Source organism: Equus asinus, chromosome 4, assembly GCF_041296235.1.
Source record: "Equus asinus isolate D_3611 breed Donkey chromosome 4, EquAss-T2T_v2, whole genome shotgun sequence".
In the NCBI taxonomy this organism is placed as follows: Eukaryota; Metazoa; Chordata; class Mammalia; order Perissodactyla; family Equidae; genus Equus; species Equus asinus.
This window is the reverse complement of record NC_091793.1, coordinates 109547579-109564554: the sequence shown is the minus strand read 5'-3', so window position 1 is coordinate 109564554 and position 16976 is coordinate 109547579. Positions and strand designations below refer to the sequence as shown.

General features: G+C 35.2%; 1 protein-coding gene across 7 annotated transcripts in view; it reads right to left on the bottom strand.

The window, feature by feature from the left end:
• Positions 1–1189: 1189 nt before the first annotated feature.
• The window catches only part of UBR3 (ubiquitin protein ligase E3 component n-recognin 3), a 229898-nt gene continuing 214111 nt past the window's right edge, over positions 1190–16976 (bottom strand). For all 7 annotated transcript variants that reach the window (XR_011502861.1, XM_070508074.1, XM_070508076.1 and 4 more), the window contains 4 exons: positions 9582–9761; positions 4622–4831; positions 3907–4046; positions 1190–3599 (listed from right to left, as the gene is read on the bottom strand). Coding sequence is in view for 6 of the 7 variants with exons in the window: in XM_070508074.1 (XP_070364175.1) it covers positions 3482–3599; positions 3907–4046; positions 4622–4831; positions 9582–9761 (648 nt within the window). In the remaining variant the exon portion in view is untranslated. The remainder of the gene's footprint in view (positions 3600–3906; positions 4047–4621; positions 4832–9581; positions 9762–16976) is intronic.

The following is a 16976-nucleotide window of genomic DNA, read 5'->3' as shown; positions in this document are numbered from 1 at the left end:
CCTTCCCCCCAAGCTAAAGCCTTTATTTGTGCTCTTGACCCTATTCCTCTGGCCTGCTCTTGGGCTCCGCCACATCAATTTTGGTATCGCCACGTTACATTAATTTAACGTACACAAAGACAGCTCTACATAACCCCATTATGCCTTTTCATTGTTTTGCATAAGCTGGAGTCACATTCATTGCACTGCTAGTTGATTACTGTACACTGGGATGGTAGGTAATAGCTCTTCCATACTTGATGTGCTTCATTATCAAGGGAGCTTGAAGGGTCATAAATAGAGAGGATGGCAGAGGTTGCCATCCTTCTGCCTAATCCAGTGTATCCCTGATGAATTAAGCAGTGCTTGATATCACCCAGCCAGATCATAAAGTTAAAGGAAAGAGCTACGTGAGGGGACTGAGACAGTCATAACTTGTTCGCTTTCCCACTAACCATCAAGTGTCAGGCATAACCACCAGTGAATGTATCTTGTCTTGGTGATTTGATTCTAGTGGTTAAAATCATGTTGTTTTGTTTTGTTTTTCTGTTGTTGTCGTTCAACATGACCTCAAATGTAAGTCAACAACAGGAAATTCAGAGATAGCAATTACAACCCTGGAGATGGTACAGAGATTCTTGGGCCATATCTCCTGTCATACTGTTGTTACCTCCAAGCCTTCAGTGCTTTTAGTCAGCATCTTTTCTCAGTTACAGAAATCAATAAATATTAAAACACATAAAACAGAAAGAAAGGTTTGTGAACACAAATGGATTCCTAGCTGCTAACTGGCTGGTGAGCAAGAGGATGGAGGGGTGGGGGCAAGGACTGTCAACTCAAACAAACTGCAGACCACCAACATAAACATTATCTTAATGCACTTTAGATTTCCAAAGTTTACCTGGAAATTTTCAGAAAGCAACAAGGACCACGGCAGTGTTCCTCAGAACTGCACACCCGTTTCCTTTTCCCCCACTTCCAAAAGCACGCAGACTTAGCATTTAGGCTTTGCATTAATTCTGAGACAAGGATAGAAGAAATAGGAACTAGCTCTGCATATAAAAGGTAAAAGAAAAAGCAAACTCTTCATACTCAACTCCACCTTAAAGCAACTATTAGTTACGTTACGCTTTCATCTTTTCAGCTATGCTCACTTACATATATTACTGTCAACATCTTTGAAAAAAAGGAAAAATGTGAGCATTAAACATTTTAAGGACCTTTCACAAACCAAATGACAGCAGGTTTTTATTAACATATCTTACAATGTTGATTATTCCTAGTTTTGTAATTTCTGCTTAATTATAAAGATTGATTTAGCTTCTACAGTAATGTACTGTATTTAAATGATCATTCATACAAGATATCACACCAGTACATTTTTTTGAATAATATACACACATCACTCTAACTTGGACCTGTTATTTTTAAAAGTGGGTTTATAAATGGGACTTATAAAAGTTATGGGGGGAAAAATTAAAGTTCTAGTTTAGCAGCATGCATGTATGTATTCAAGTACAATTTTCAACCAAGTGCTTTTTAAAAATTTACTGGTGACTAATTCACCAATATCAAAATAAACACTATCAAATACCCAAATTTTAATTTTAAGGCTAATATTTTCACTTCACATCCATATGCACAACCATAAAACATTCCATTTTAAATATGTAGTAATCAAAGTCTGAATACATTATACCATGTATATATAGCATCAGAGTTTCAAACTGTAGAATTATTCAAGTTCATGAATCCTGTAACGGTACTTACTAGAGACGTAAATTAGCATTTTGCTCTTCAACCACACTTACAAATGGTCTGGTATTCATAATGACCAATGCAAAAAATATAACAGGCTGAACTTATGATACAGTATTTAAAAAAGTAGCCATGTGTTGGAAAGGACAGCTATTTAGTTAAACTGAATCATTCTAGTCTTTCAGAAAGTTATCCTAATATTTTGGAAATGTATAGAAAAATAGCAAGCTATTTCCATGTATTTTATTGTAGAGCTATAGGTAATTTTTTTAACTTTTGAACACATTTGAATACGTACTGTTCTGTTCTATTTTAATGCAAGGCCATCATTTAATGTCCATTTTCATATTCTGTAATGTCATGTCATTCAATAATTTTTAGAACATATATCTGACTTTATTTTTATATTTTATCATTAGATGTTTTTTAGTTTATTTTTACATGTAAAAATGTAATTTTATAATAACAAGCCATGGAAGTCCAAAGTACCAGGAATTGCTTGATAGCACTCTATATGAAATAATCACCAAATTACTGAGTCATTTGAAGAAAAATCTTGGTAGCAATATACAACATGCTTTTCTGTAATCTTCCTACTTATAGAGTGGGTTTTAGCTCAATCATTCCCATTCTTACTGATTTAAAAACCTTATGAACATAAGCTACTTTTCTCAGCAGCTTCTAAAAAGAATGCAGATGCACGGCTCATTCATAAGGGTCATCACCACTGAGCCCTTTTTTCTTCTTTGAGGAAATCAAGCAGAAATAGCAGTGATTACACTGCACAAATACAATATAGATGAACCTCTTGAGCTGATAAGAAAGTTCCAAAACTATGCTTCATTTTGGGGAAGTCTGAGCATTTTCAATCCAATCATTTAAACAAAAACTTAGCTCGTAATCAAAGGGGGCATGCACAGAATCAGAATCCGCCACATGTATGCTCTTAAAACTTCTGATTTTATAGTAAAATCTATTTGTTGCTACCTCTATTAATTCATCCAACTGAAATGGCAAATTTTGATTTTTAAGGACTCCCTCCCAACCACACATATGTCCTCCAAAATGTACTGTATTATATCAACAGCAGCTATCTATTTATTTTACAACTATTTCAATTATTTACCTGGGGAGAATATTTATGAAATTCCTGAGAATGAATTAAGCTTTCAGCAAAGCCTTAAACTTTTAACAGATTCCTCATAATAAGAAAAAATTTTAAAGTTCTACAATTAGACCAACTTTTACTATACAATATTTCACATAAATCATGTTTTACATTTTTTTCTAATTACATACAGCAAAAATCTCAAATCAACACAAGAATGGCAGAGGGAAAAGATGCACTGTGTTTAGCAGATGCAAATTAAAACACACAAACATAAAGAAGCAGTAAAATTTTAAATAAATCACACCCACTCTAAGTATCAATGAATAGCCGATATGCGTTGCTGGGAGAATAATTTTTAAAGGATTTTGTCAACAAGTTGTGCTTCTTATTAATTGTGAACTTAAAAAAAATGACCACTAAAGAATGATTTAACTTGTTATGTTCTCCAGATACTTTTTAAAAAAATTATTATACCATTAATGTGATTACCAAGCACCTAATTTTGGAAAGGCTTTATAATGTACGTTTTCTCTTTTTCCCTCAGCAAAAGCGTTAATACTCAAATTAAGTTAAAGCTTATTCTTGATAAATTCTTAATGAAATGATGATATAATGCAATGCTGAGGTGGTGAGTCACAGCCCATTGTAATGTGGACCCCATCTTTTATTGATGTGATCAAAAGTATGAGAAATCCACTGTTGTTCAAGAACTTTGTATCTTTCCTTACAAATGTAGAGAGGCTTGCCTCGCCTGGAATAAAAAGGAAAAAAAAAGCATTAAACGGACTACAATGCAATGAAGATTTCACACACACATTTTTTTTTTAATGGATTGTTTATGGCAAAAAGCTCACATAGTAATTTGGTTTATTTCATGTTCCCTTAGCATGTTGATGGGGAAGATATCTCAAAAACTAGAAATAGCTCTAAATTAATGACCGTCAGAGTTTCTTAATATAAAAAATAATAATGCTTACAAGTACAAAGCTAGGAATGGCATATTGTTCTTACTGACCAAACTTTAATGAAACAACCAGATATAACCATGCATATCTAACCTAAGATCCCGGTCTTCCTCTCCATGAGCATCCAAATAGACAGAACCCCAGAGACAGAAGCGGTGGCCTCGAATGATGATAATCACTGAAGCATTGATCAAGAGGAAAATCCCTGTTCCAGCACCACAGTTCTGAGAATGCTAAAAAAATTAAAAATATATCAATGACTTTCATAATCAAATAGACTTTATAAGGAAATCAAGGATGCCTTAGTTAAATGTCTTCTAAATAACACAGAAATATATTTTTAATGTGTAATAAGATTACACCTAAGTTAAACTCATAATCTCATTCCCAACACTTTATTAATAATACATTAGGAGGAATTTGGGTAAGGATTATCTAAGAAAGCAATGAAGAGCCAACCTAAACCTAATTCAGAGGCTAGCATCCACAACAGCATACATGACTGTGGTTTCACAGCACAACATTTAACTGAAAGTATGTACCATCAAATGGCAGTGACAGTAGGCAGAGGAACTGGAATTGTAATTAAGAAAGGTTAACTCACTGAAAGTCTCAGGTGTTTTTTTCTTTTTCCCTTCTTTTGGATTAACAACAACAACAAAAACCACGAATAAAATTCTTACATGTATTGTGTATTTAATTCAAAGAGCAGTTAAATTTGAAGAGCTGGCTTGACCATATATACCACATTTCCATGTGATATGAAATTTGAGTTTTCATAAATCTTATATTATATACTATTGCTTACCAATACACATTCACAGTAACTTTGTTGCTTGCAGCAAAGTCCTTTCAGGCATACGAAAGTACCACAAACAAGGCAAACGGCAGGATCTTTAGGAACTTTGGTGCAGACACTACAGGTTTTTCTATGGTAGTACTGAAAAATGGTGTTATAATTCTCAGGTAACTGTAGTAGGTGTGGTAATTTCCATCTTGACTCTTGGATAAGCAAGGCCTAAAACATTATCCAAAAATATTCATTAGTCCTATGTATTTAAGTGACTAACACAAAATACTTATTTTTTAAATGGTCTTTTTATCTGTCTCCAAGAATGTGGCTTATTTTCTTTATTAACACTCTTCTCATTTCCATTCTGCAAATGACTAAAATAGTATTTCAACAATTTCTATTCTCTATTTTAACGTAGCTTCCAATCACAATATGATGTTAGTTTTTAGATTAAGCATCCCAAAACATTTAAGTTATTACTTTAAAAGAAAAATATTAAATATAACTAAGCATGCAAGAAAAATATATCTAGATGTCCTTTTAAAATATGTTTTAAAATATGTTTAACATCAAATTTTAAATGGTTACATATTTTTACAAACCAAGTTTTGATCTTCCTCAGATAAACAATTCATTGGCTTTTTCTTTAGGAAAGGTCATAATTATAACTCATTATTTCTATTTCAATACTTTAGAGTCTCCTTCCTAGAAGACATAAAATCTTCTTGTACCTCAAGCTAAAACCTTTTGTATCCATAAGTGTTGGGGCTACAACTCTTTTCATAAATTTTCTGTGGTAAGTAAGAAAAAAATACCAAATTAGTTCAATTTCCCTGAAGGGTATATTTTATCCATTATTTGCAGTTGTATAAAAATACTGGTAATAGCACTAATTTTTTTCTAGATGCTATTCACTAACATTTAAAATAGATAAAATGTAGTATGAATCTATTATTTTAAGAAATCATATAGATGGCAGGCAATTCCTATGGCAATCATCTCAAATTACCTACAGCCATAATCCAACTAAATCAGTGCTTAAGTAGCTAGCTTGGTGTTTATCAATAAATTGACGGATAAAGTGGCCATGGAAACAAGGATAAGGACAACATTTGGGCTACAATATGCTATTCGCCAGTACTCAGTGTCCAACCCTGGGCTCCAAAGATTGCATATTCTGTAATGGGTTGATTATATTGGAACCCTTCCATCAGTGGAAGGAAGAGCAATTTGTCCTCACTGAACTTCGCACTTATCTAGATTAAGTTGTAAATTATCTAGTAGCCTCTAATCAAAGAATTTTATTAATAAAAAGAGATATAAAGCAATAGATGGATGTCTATGGAATTAAGTGATCTTAACACATACTCAAGGATCTGAAAAAAATTACTGGTTTTTTAAATGATGAACTACTTTGCTGATGAACTTTTAGATGGCACTAGCCGGAAGAAAACACCTATAGAATGAAGTATATGCTACTAAAGAATGAGGTATATGGTCTAAACAAGCAACAAGTATATATGGGTAATCGTTCTCTCAGCTGCAATGCACAGGTTTGGGAACCAGGGGGTGGAAAGTGGTTGTGGCCTCTCTCATGATTACACCGAGAATTCAGTGTTTAATTTCCGTTTCCTTGCTATTCTGGATTCTTCTGTGATTTTAGTACCATCCTAGGGAAGTGTGCACTATCCTCCATCAGGGAGTATAATAAGAGTTCTGCTGAGTTAGAAACTAAATGTCATCTGACCATTCTAGGTTCCCTACACCACTAGGAAAAGAAAGGGAATGGCTTACAGTGTTATTTGGAGGGACTGATCCTGACTATCAAGAGGAATAGAATTATTGCTACACAATTGGTAGCAGTCTGTTTGGAACTTGGAGATTCCTCCATTCTCATACCCCCACCACGTCCCAAGCTTGAAAGGTAAAAATTTAACACAAAACTATTATAGCTTTATATAAGCAAGATGGCACTAACCACCAAAAACTCAGACCTCTCAGAATAAAATTTGGGTCACATCCTTGGTCAAACAATTCCAAACAGTCGAGGTGCTATTCAAAAAAGGTAAAAGAAGAAGTCTTATATTTGATTGTATATTAGCTTCAGCTTTATGACTAATTGCAAGTTTTCTTGCTTGCCGTGGCATATATTTTTACAACATTGTTCATTCTCTTTCCTTTCCTTTCATTGAATTTCGGGTGAGTAGGTGCTAATTCCAGGCCATTGGGGTGTGAGGACAAGTCACAAAAGGAATGGACATCTCCCAGAGCTTCTGGATTCAGGGAGGCTCGATGATATAACTATTGGATATGACTTCAGGTTGTGTATTTGGGAAAGAGGTGGCTGCACCTGCGGTTTTAAGTGGGATGGTCACATCATTCTGAACAGAACAAGAAGTAAAACTCTATGAAAGAGAAGAAGGATGCCTATATGTCAGGAAGGTAAGATGTGAAGGCAGTGGGCCACCACTGTTTGCTTTTTTCAATTGGTCTAGCATCCTTATCTACCTTCTTATACTAACAGCATTACAAGTTCTTTTGGAAAATAACTTCTTTTCCTGCTTCATATAGTCTGATGGGGTTGCCCCATCACAAGGTTCTGCCCATCACAGGGGTGTATATCCGATGCAAATTAGGCTAAGCAAATTCCCTCTCCCAGGAATCTGAATCTTGAGCACACAGATGGAAGGAAGGAAAGTGCTTGAGACCTAACTCATCCAGTGGTAGCAGTTCAGAGAAAACAGACCAGAGAGTTGCAACTAAGCTCTTTGTTTGCAACCAAAGAATTAGCTGATACAAAAAATTAGGAGCAGTAAGTCAAGACATCTTTAAAAGGTACTACTGCTGGACTATTCAGCTCCAGTCACTGTTTATTTTGCTTAGTCTCTCTATTCAAATTTAAAATTCCTGGTAAAGAAAATCTGATTGATCTTGGGTCTGAGTCAGGGTTAGATATAGAACAGAGTGGAGAGCACAGACAGGGGATGTAGGTCAGATGGGGGGTGCATTCAAATAACTGGTAAAAATTCTGCATAAGTAGAAATAAATGTCTACTATTCTGACACAAAAACAAATAACTATGGCTCAATTTTACAAAAAGATGAAATATTTTTAAATGATAAATTCTTATTTTCCATTAATGTCCACACCAATAACCATTCATCTAAAACACAGGCTTGCTCTCATACTATCAAATGAGTTGATTTTTATCTATTGCTTAACCCATGGCTCATATGAAAACAAAACACTTTAACTGTGTTCATCGCTTTTTCTCCTGTCCTGGTTCTACAATAATACACATCTCTTACTTCAAGTCATTCCTCATAGGTTTTCAGAGATCAAAACAGAACTTCAGATTCTAGCTATATTCTGTGAATAAAGACATTATTAGACAGGAAAAAGATTTTTATACATGATATATAAGGTTCAAATCTTGAATTTCCTTTTCCTTTAAAAAAAAGGGTATAAAATGAGATACCTCTTTAAGGATTTCAACAAAAAATGGAAATGAACAAAAGCAGAGACATTTCTCATCTATGCTTACCTTGCCTTTATTATTCACTTCAATGTTTTAAAAATAAGGTCTAGTCTGACATCTCCATCTGAAATACTAATTTTTTACTATCCTTTTGATGCTAATAATAAAATTCTCATTTTCCCCGAAACTTGGCTCCCCTTTCATCTACTTCTGCCAATGACGACATCCTACCACTTAATTATTCCACAAATATTTATTAAGTGACTAGACTATATCAGGCACTTCCTAGGAACTAGGGATTTCAGGATAAATCAGAAACAATTTTTGCTTTGTGGAGCCCCCATTCAGACATATTAAATAAACAAAAGTGATAAATACGGCAACTGTTAGACAATAGCAAAAGTACTGTCATTCAGCACAACAGAGGGAGGGGTTATAGGAAGACAGACTATCAGACAAAGCTTCATAGAGGAGTTAACGTTTATCTTAGCAAAGCCTTGACAGGTGATTAATTCAACAGGAGAAAGGTAGGAGGGTTGCTTTAGATAAAAGTAACAGCAATAGGCATAGCACAGATGTTTGAAAATATAAAGCACATTTAAGAAACATTCTTTTGCGTTTTGAGCAAGCTGGTGGCAGGGGAGTGGTATAGAAAGTGGTTAGAAAGGCAAGCAAGATGGTGAAAATCCTTGAATGCCATGCAAGGAGTCCCTATCTTCCTCTGTAGGCAATGGGGCATCATCGATGGGGTTTAAGGAGAAGCAGGTTCCTATCAGAACGATGTACTCTAGTTACTACTCTTCTAATGATTTGAGTTCAAGATCTTAAGTCATGTACATCTGGGTCACCAAGTTCTATATATTTTTCCCAAATATCTCTTGCATTGGTTACATTCTGTCGAATTTCTACTATCAGAACCTACTAAAACACTACTTGCATCATATTATTCCACTTCTCAGAAACTGTAGTTCTAGCTATAGAAGAAAGTCTGAGCACCAAACCACGGCATTCACAGCTACCCACCACTGCCCACACTCAACCTTTCCAATTCCCTCATCTCCAACACAAAGCATTTACCAGCTGAGTTGGCAGCGTAGGCCCAGCAAATTTTAAAGTTAGGAGACATGACCTTATAGATCTCCTAGTCCAAATCTTTGATTTTTATGTGACACTTCTCTTTCCAATAAGCTTGCAGTTTCTTGTCTATCTCAAAACTCCTTTGTATCTTTCAAATTTAGTATTACAATTATTTAAGGTATTCAATAAAAACCTGATGACCTAAAACAAACTAAAAGTAACATACTGATACCTTCGCTTTGTTAACTGAAATAGTTCTGCTTTTATACTCACAAATGAATATGTTAAACCATTTTTTCAATATAATTACTTTAATAAATGCTGCCAAGAACAGATGGCCTGAAATTTTAAATTCTTCATTATTCTGTCATCTATTAGCATATCACCACCAGGGCAGGTAAGTACTGCTCTTCTGCATACCTTTCCTTGTTCTGCATGTCTTTCAGTAAATCCATTTATCTCGAAACACCACTGAGATATAATATCAAATGCTGGAACTGGCCAATCCAGACAGGAGGCACTGATGAATGGATGTTCTGTTTGGTAAAATGTTGGCAGAAGTCCCAGGCAGCTGGAAAGAACTGAAAATTCTTCTTCTTCCTTTTAGACATGAAATAGAAAATTCTCAAGATATTTCATCAAGAACATTTCCCATTTTATAGATATTTTAAGTGTAATTCTCATCAATTACTCCCGGACAGTAAGAAAACTTCCTTAACTAAGTTAACTAAAGAAAAGTAAGAGGACCAAATGAGAGTGAAAAAGGTTCTTAGCTGTTATATCCAAGTATCCCCATAATATTTCTCCTTGAAATTTAACTCCTAAGTGCCACAGCATCTGCCTCTTTTATACACTTTTTTTTTTTAAAGATTTGCTCTGAGCTAACCTCTGTTGCCAATCTTCCTGTCTTTAAGTTTTCTCCCCAAAGCGCCAGTACACAGTTGTATATTTTCAGTTGTAGTCCTTTCAGTTTTATGTGAGCCACCGCCACAGCATGGCTACTGACAGACAAGTGGTGGGTGGTTCTACACCCAGTAACCAAATTGGAGTCGCTGAAGCAGGGGGTGCCAAACTTTAACCTCCAGGCCCTCAAGGCTGGCTCTATACATTTACTTTTTAAATAGTGTTGTTATATATCTGATGAATACAATCTACTAAACCTAGATACTCTATGAAAGCAGATGTTAATTTGGGGCAGAGGGAAAACTTTGGTTAAAAAGACGCAGGCTGCCAGTGTGGACGAAGAACAATAGTAAAAACATGGACTTCACAAGAGACAGTGCTAAATAACTTGCCCAGACCATGAAAGAGTTTGAAACAAAGTCAGTTTTAAAAAGAGGGTAGAGTTTTTAAAAACTTGAGCCATCTAAGTGCCAGGCAACCTGAAGCTCTATTCAATAATAACAGAACCAGGGAAATCAGTGATCCAAGGACTCATCCTGAAAGTTGATTTTTAAAGGAGCTGTTAGTCTTATAAACACCAAAAAATACTCCCCAATCCCACTTGATTTAACTGAAAAAATCATTTAGGAGACTAGTATGTCTACTTTCCCCGTCCACTGAATCAACTCTATCCTTCAAATTCCAGCTGCCCAGGGAAGCCTTCCCTGACCCCACTTAATGAGACCTTAGACTATCTTGCTCCACTCAGATAAAATTAATCCTTCCATAGCTTATACATACTTCTGTTCCTGCATTTATATTTTTCGTTAACTACTTTAAAAATAAATTAGCCTTTTGCCTATAAGACTGTGGGAGTAGTCCTTGGGAGTAGGAGCTCTGTCCTCCCAGTGCTTGGCACATAGTAGATACACAACAAACATCTGTTTCCAAAACTGAATTATGTAGATTAAGTACAAAATTCTGAGATTTGCCTCAAAGAAGAAATAAAGATGAAAAAATATAGTGATATACAGGCTGAAAAAGATGATAATTTAAAAATCTGTAGAAATGAGGGGCCACAAATCCCCCATTTATAAAGAGAGTATTTTTTTTAAAGATTGGCACCTGAGCTAACAACTGTTACCAATCTTCTTCTTCTTCTTTTTCTCCCCAAATCCCCCCATTACATAGTGGTATATTCTAGCTGTGGGTCCTTCTAGTCGTGGCATGTGGGACGCTGCCTCAACATGGCCTGACAAGCGGTGCCATGCCCGCACCCAGGATCTGAACTGTCGAAACCCTGGGCCGCCAAAGTGGAGCATGCAAACTTAACCACTCAGCCACAGGGCTGGCCCCCAAAGAAGGTATTTTTTTTTTTTTTTTTAAGATTTTATTTTTTCCTTTTTCTCCCCAAAGCCCCCCGGTACATAGTTGTGTATTCTTCGTTGTGGGTTCTTCTAGTTGTGGCATGTGGGACGCTGCCTCAGCGTGGTTTGATGAGCAGTGCCATGTCCGCGCCCAGGATTCGAACTAACGAAACACTGGGCCGCCTGCAGCGGAGCGCACGAACTTAACCACTCGGCCACGGGGCCAGCCCCCAAAGAAGGTATTTTTAAAAGCAATTTTATTGAGGTATAAAATTCACCCACTTTACATGTGGCTTGATGAATTTTGGTACATGTATAGTCATGCAATCATTGCTACAATAAAATTTTAGAACAATTCCATTCACCCCACTAAAAAATTCCCTTGTGCCCCCATGCAATCAATTCCAGCCCCTTCTCCTGGCCCCAAGGAGCCACTGATCTGCTTTCTGCCCTTATAGTTTTGGATTTGTAAAAAATTTCATATGAATAGAATCATACAGTCTTTTGAGCCTGGCCTCTTTTCCTTAGCATGATATTTTGAAATTCATTCATATTATTGTGTATATCAGTAGTCCATTCCTTTTTATTGTTGAGTAGTATTCCGCTGTATGGATATACCACATTTGTTCATGCATTCACTTGTTGATAGACTTCTGGGTTGTTTCCAGTTTTTTTTGTTGTTTTTTTTTGAGGAAGATCAGCCCTAAGCTAACATCTGCTGCCAATCTTCCTCTTTTTGCTGAGGAAGACTGGCCCTGAGCTAACATCCATGCCCAGCTTCCTCTACTTTATACGTGGGATGCCTACCACAGCATGACTTGCCAAGCGGTGCCATGTGTGCACTCAGGATCCGAACTGGCGAACCCCGGGCTGCTGAAGCGGAACACGCACACTTAACCGCTGCGCCACCGGGCCGGCCGGCCCTCCAGTTTTTGACTACTATAAATTAGGCTGTTATGAATATTCATTTAAAAGTCTTTATATGGACATATGCTTTCATTTCTTTCGGTACATACCTAGGAGTAGAACTCTTGTACTGTACAGTAAGTTGATGTTTAACTTTTTAAAGGAACTTGTTCCGAATTTGACTATACTGTTTTGTTTTCCCACCAGCAATGAATGAGAATTCCAGGTACTCCAAATCTTCACCAACACTTCTGACGTTAATTTGTACTCCTCTAATCACAATGATGTGGAACCTTTTTTCATGTACTTGTTCAATCATATATATTCTCATGCAAAGTATTTTTTCAAATCTTTTGCCCACCTTGTTAGTATTTTTGTTTTCTTATTACTAAGCTATAAGAGTTCTTGATATGTTCTTTATACAAGTCCTTTCTCAATATATTTTCTTAAATCAAGATATCATTTGTACACCATAAAATTCACCCTTTTAAAGTATACAATTTAGTTTTAGTATATTCACAAAATTGTGCAACTGTCACTACTATCTAACTCCAGAATATTTTCATCACTCTATTGTAAATGGGATTTCTTTCTTAATTTCATTTTCAGATTGTTCATTGCTAGTGCACAAAAATACCATTAATTTTTTTGTACATTTCTCATGTATCTTATAATTTTGATGAACTCATTTATTAGCTCTAATAGTTCTTTTGGAGATTCCATATGATTTTCCAAATACAAGATCATCAGATCTGCAAACAGATTATTTAACCTCTTCCTTTCCAATCTAGATGCCTTTTATTTCTTCTTCTTACCTAACTAGTCTTTCTAGAACCTCCAATACAATGCTGAAAAGAAGTGATGAGGGCAGACATCCTTGTCTTGCTCCTGATCTAAGGCGGCAGGCTTTCTATCTTTCACTATTAAGTAGGACATTAGCTACGGGTTTTTCATAGGTGCCCTTTATCAGGCTGAAGAAATTCTCTTCTATTCCTTGTTTTGCTTAGTGTTTTTACCATGAAAGGGTGCTGGATTTTTTCAAACACTTTTTCTTTGACTACTGAAATGGTCACATGCTTTGGAAAAATCTGTTCTACTAATATGGTGAATTAAATTAACTGGTTTCTCACTGTTGAACAAATTGTTCATTCCTAGGATAAACCCATTTGGTCATGGTATATTATCCTTTCTATCGTTAATATTTTGTTAAGGTTTTTGCTTCTAATTCATGAGAGATATGGGTTTGTATTTTTCTTTTCTTGTGATGCATAGTTTGGGTATTGGGGTAAAACTACTGGGGTAAATGTGTGTGTGATGTGTGACTTTTCAGGCTTAACTATAGGCAATGGCAAAGGTTTTACTTTGCAGGCCTCAGGGATGAAAATTGCCTTCCTACACCAGACTGGGTGCACAACCAATGCATTCCAGTCTCTGAAGGTATTTGCAGTCAAGGTCTCAGGTCCCCCTGGCCAGTCATGCTCTTTTACATATTTACATTCCTAGCCTTGATGCCTTTATTCCTATGCCTCTTTATCTAAGGCCTTGGGCAGGGGTCTCTTCAGTGCCTCTGCCAAGGCCACATTATGGAAGAAAGAAGGGGAAAACCTGAAGACATTTTTCCCCATTCTGACTCACTAGTCAGTACTTTTCCACTCCTATCTCTCCTCCCTCACCCATTCTCTACCTCAGAGTCCATAAAACTGCCAGAGTTTTTTGTTCGGGGCTCCCTCAATAGACCGCCACATCTATACTGATTCACTTGATCCTTGACAAGTATGCCATTTCATTCCATGAGTATAAATGGAACAGGGGGAACTGGTGTTTTCTCTGGTCTTAGCCTCTAGCTTATACTATCGTCAGTAAGTGATTAAACGTTTAACTCCTTCATTTTTGTTTTGTTGCTTTAATCAGTTACTCCAACATCTTTCAGCTCAGTTCTCTCTTCCAGCTCAGCTGAGCTCCTGACATTTAGCTTTTTCCAGTTTATTGATCTTTGCGAAGAACCAGATTTTGGACTCACTGGTTTCTCTACTGTTTCTCCATTAATACTTCATTGATTTCTGCTCTGTTTTTTATAATTTCCTTTCTTTTACTTGCTTTGAGTCCAAATTATTCTATTTTTAGCTTCAAAAAGCAGAAATTTAAACAAATGATTTTAGACCTGCTTCTATTTAAATATAAGCATTTGAAGATATTCTCCAAGAACTACTTTAGCTGCATCCTGCAATTTTGCTACTTAGCGTTTTCAGTTTCACTCAGTTTAAATATTTTCTAATTTCTTTGTGATTTCTGCTTTGACACACAAGTTACTTAGAAGTGTGTTGGTTAATTCCCACACCTCTAGGGGTTTCTATATTTCTTTCTGTTACTGATTTCTAATTTAATTCCATGTTGTCGGAAAATATGTATGATTTCAATTCTTTTGAATTTATTGATACTTGTTTTATGGCTTGGCATATGGTATATTCTAGTGAATGTTCCATGCATACTTGTAAAAAATATGCATTCTGCTATTGTTTGATGAAGTACTCTGTAAATGTCAATTATATCAAGTTGATTGATGGTACTGTTCAGGTCCCATTTATCCTAGCTGATTTTCTGTCTACTTGTCCTTAACTACTACTAAGAAACAACACTGAAGTCTCCAGCTATAATTGTGGATTTCTCTATTTCTTCTTTCAATTCTGTCAATTTCCGCTCTACGTAATTTGGGGTTTTGTTGTTTTGCACATATATATTTACAACTGTTATATTTTCCTGCTTTATTAATGTAAGGCACAAACACAACGAAAAGATAGGAACTACTATGGCAGAAAAACAGTAATATTTATTCATTTTCATGATAAGAAATCCAATAATGGATAAATATTAACAAAGATCTACATAAATGTATTTTTTCCCTGGATTCATAGGCTATTTCAAGATTATTTGGCCTCTCTTATGAAGCAGATGTGAGTCCAAATGTGGGTCACTAAAATGAAGAATCTGAGGAAAACATTCATATGAAAGAATTGAAAAATGAAAGAAATGTTTCTCATTCCTACCTACCATTTGACTTCGACAAAATAGACAAGGTAATTCTAAACAAAGAAAAATTCACGAGTTTTTTTTTAAGGGATAGTAAATTGTTTTTCTAATTGTTTTCATGTTCTAATTATTTTCAAAAGAATCATTATGTAACAAGTAGGTCATAGTAAAGAAAACAAAATGGCTCTTAAATATGGAAAATGCTTAACTTTAGGATAAATGCAACCTAAAACTACACTGAGGTAAATTTTACCTAGACAAAAGACCTAGAGGCAAGGATCAAATAGTTTGATGACACACTAAGCAGACATAGTATAAGGAAACTCTGACACATTACTGGTATTCACGTACTTGGTATAACTTCAGTGAAGAGCAGTTTGGTAACAACCATCAAAACTACAAATGTATGTAAGTGCTGACACAGTCAATCCCCTCTAAAAATTCACCCTAGAAATACAATTGAAAGCTTGCAAATAACTTGCATAGACTATTATTTATTGTGGTATCATTTACAAACAGGAAAGGACTAGAAATAACCCAAATGTTTATTAACAGAGGACTGATTAAATATGTCCTGGTAGATCACATAACAAAATATTCTGAACCTATAAAACAAAATGAGAAAGATCTTCATGTGTTGAACACAAATGTGTTGAACATAAAATGACAAGGAAACTCTAAAGTGAAAAAATGCAAGCTGTACAACAATGTGTAAAAAGGGGCTAAAGTAAAAAAAAAAAAAACACTCCGATATACATATATTTTCTGTATATGCATAAAATATGTCTGGAATAATACAGAGGAAACTGACAGCACTTGATAGCAACTGAGTGGCTAGGGAAAGGGGTTAAACAGATTTTTTTTCATAGAATATCTTTCTGCACATTTGAATTTTGAAAAATGTAAATATACTACCTATTTAAAAAGTACATACATTTTTTCTCTTCTGTAAACTTAATTATTGCAGTAATATATTTACACTATTTAAAAACTAGAAAGTATGAAAAGATATCATTTTTTAAAAAAGTCTCTCCATCATCCTTGTTCTCATTCTAGCCAAATCAACAACTCAGTATCCCAACTCCTAGGTAAGAACTCACTGTAATTTTTAACGTATTTTTCCAGAGTATGTGTGTGTATAATATATATACACACACACACAAGCAAATATGAATACTATTATTTCTCTCTCATCTGCATTTATATAAGCACACCTTGCCTTTGGTTACTGAACATATTTTTTAAGATTTTTCCATATTAGCACATAGAAAACTTTCTAGTCTTTTCTGCACAGTATTCCACTGTATGAATAAACCACAATTTATTTAACCAGTTTCCCATTGATGGATACTTGAGATATTTTCAATTTTTTGCTATATGTCTATTCAGCTATCAATAAATCAATCACCATATTAATTATACTACAAGAAATGTCTATAGGTGGAGTATTTATAGTAATATTGAGATCAGAGAGTACAATATGCAATATTATAATGGTTTTTACAGACTTAATACTAAAAGAAAATTACCTGTAATCCTCAAAAAACATTTTGTGTAGCAAGCAGCAGCATAGCTCAGACGTTAATAGCGCAAGTTTGGCTTGTAGACTAAATGTGTTCAAATCCTGGCTGCT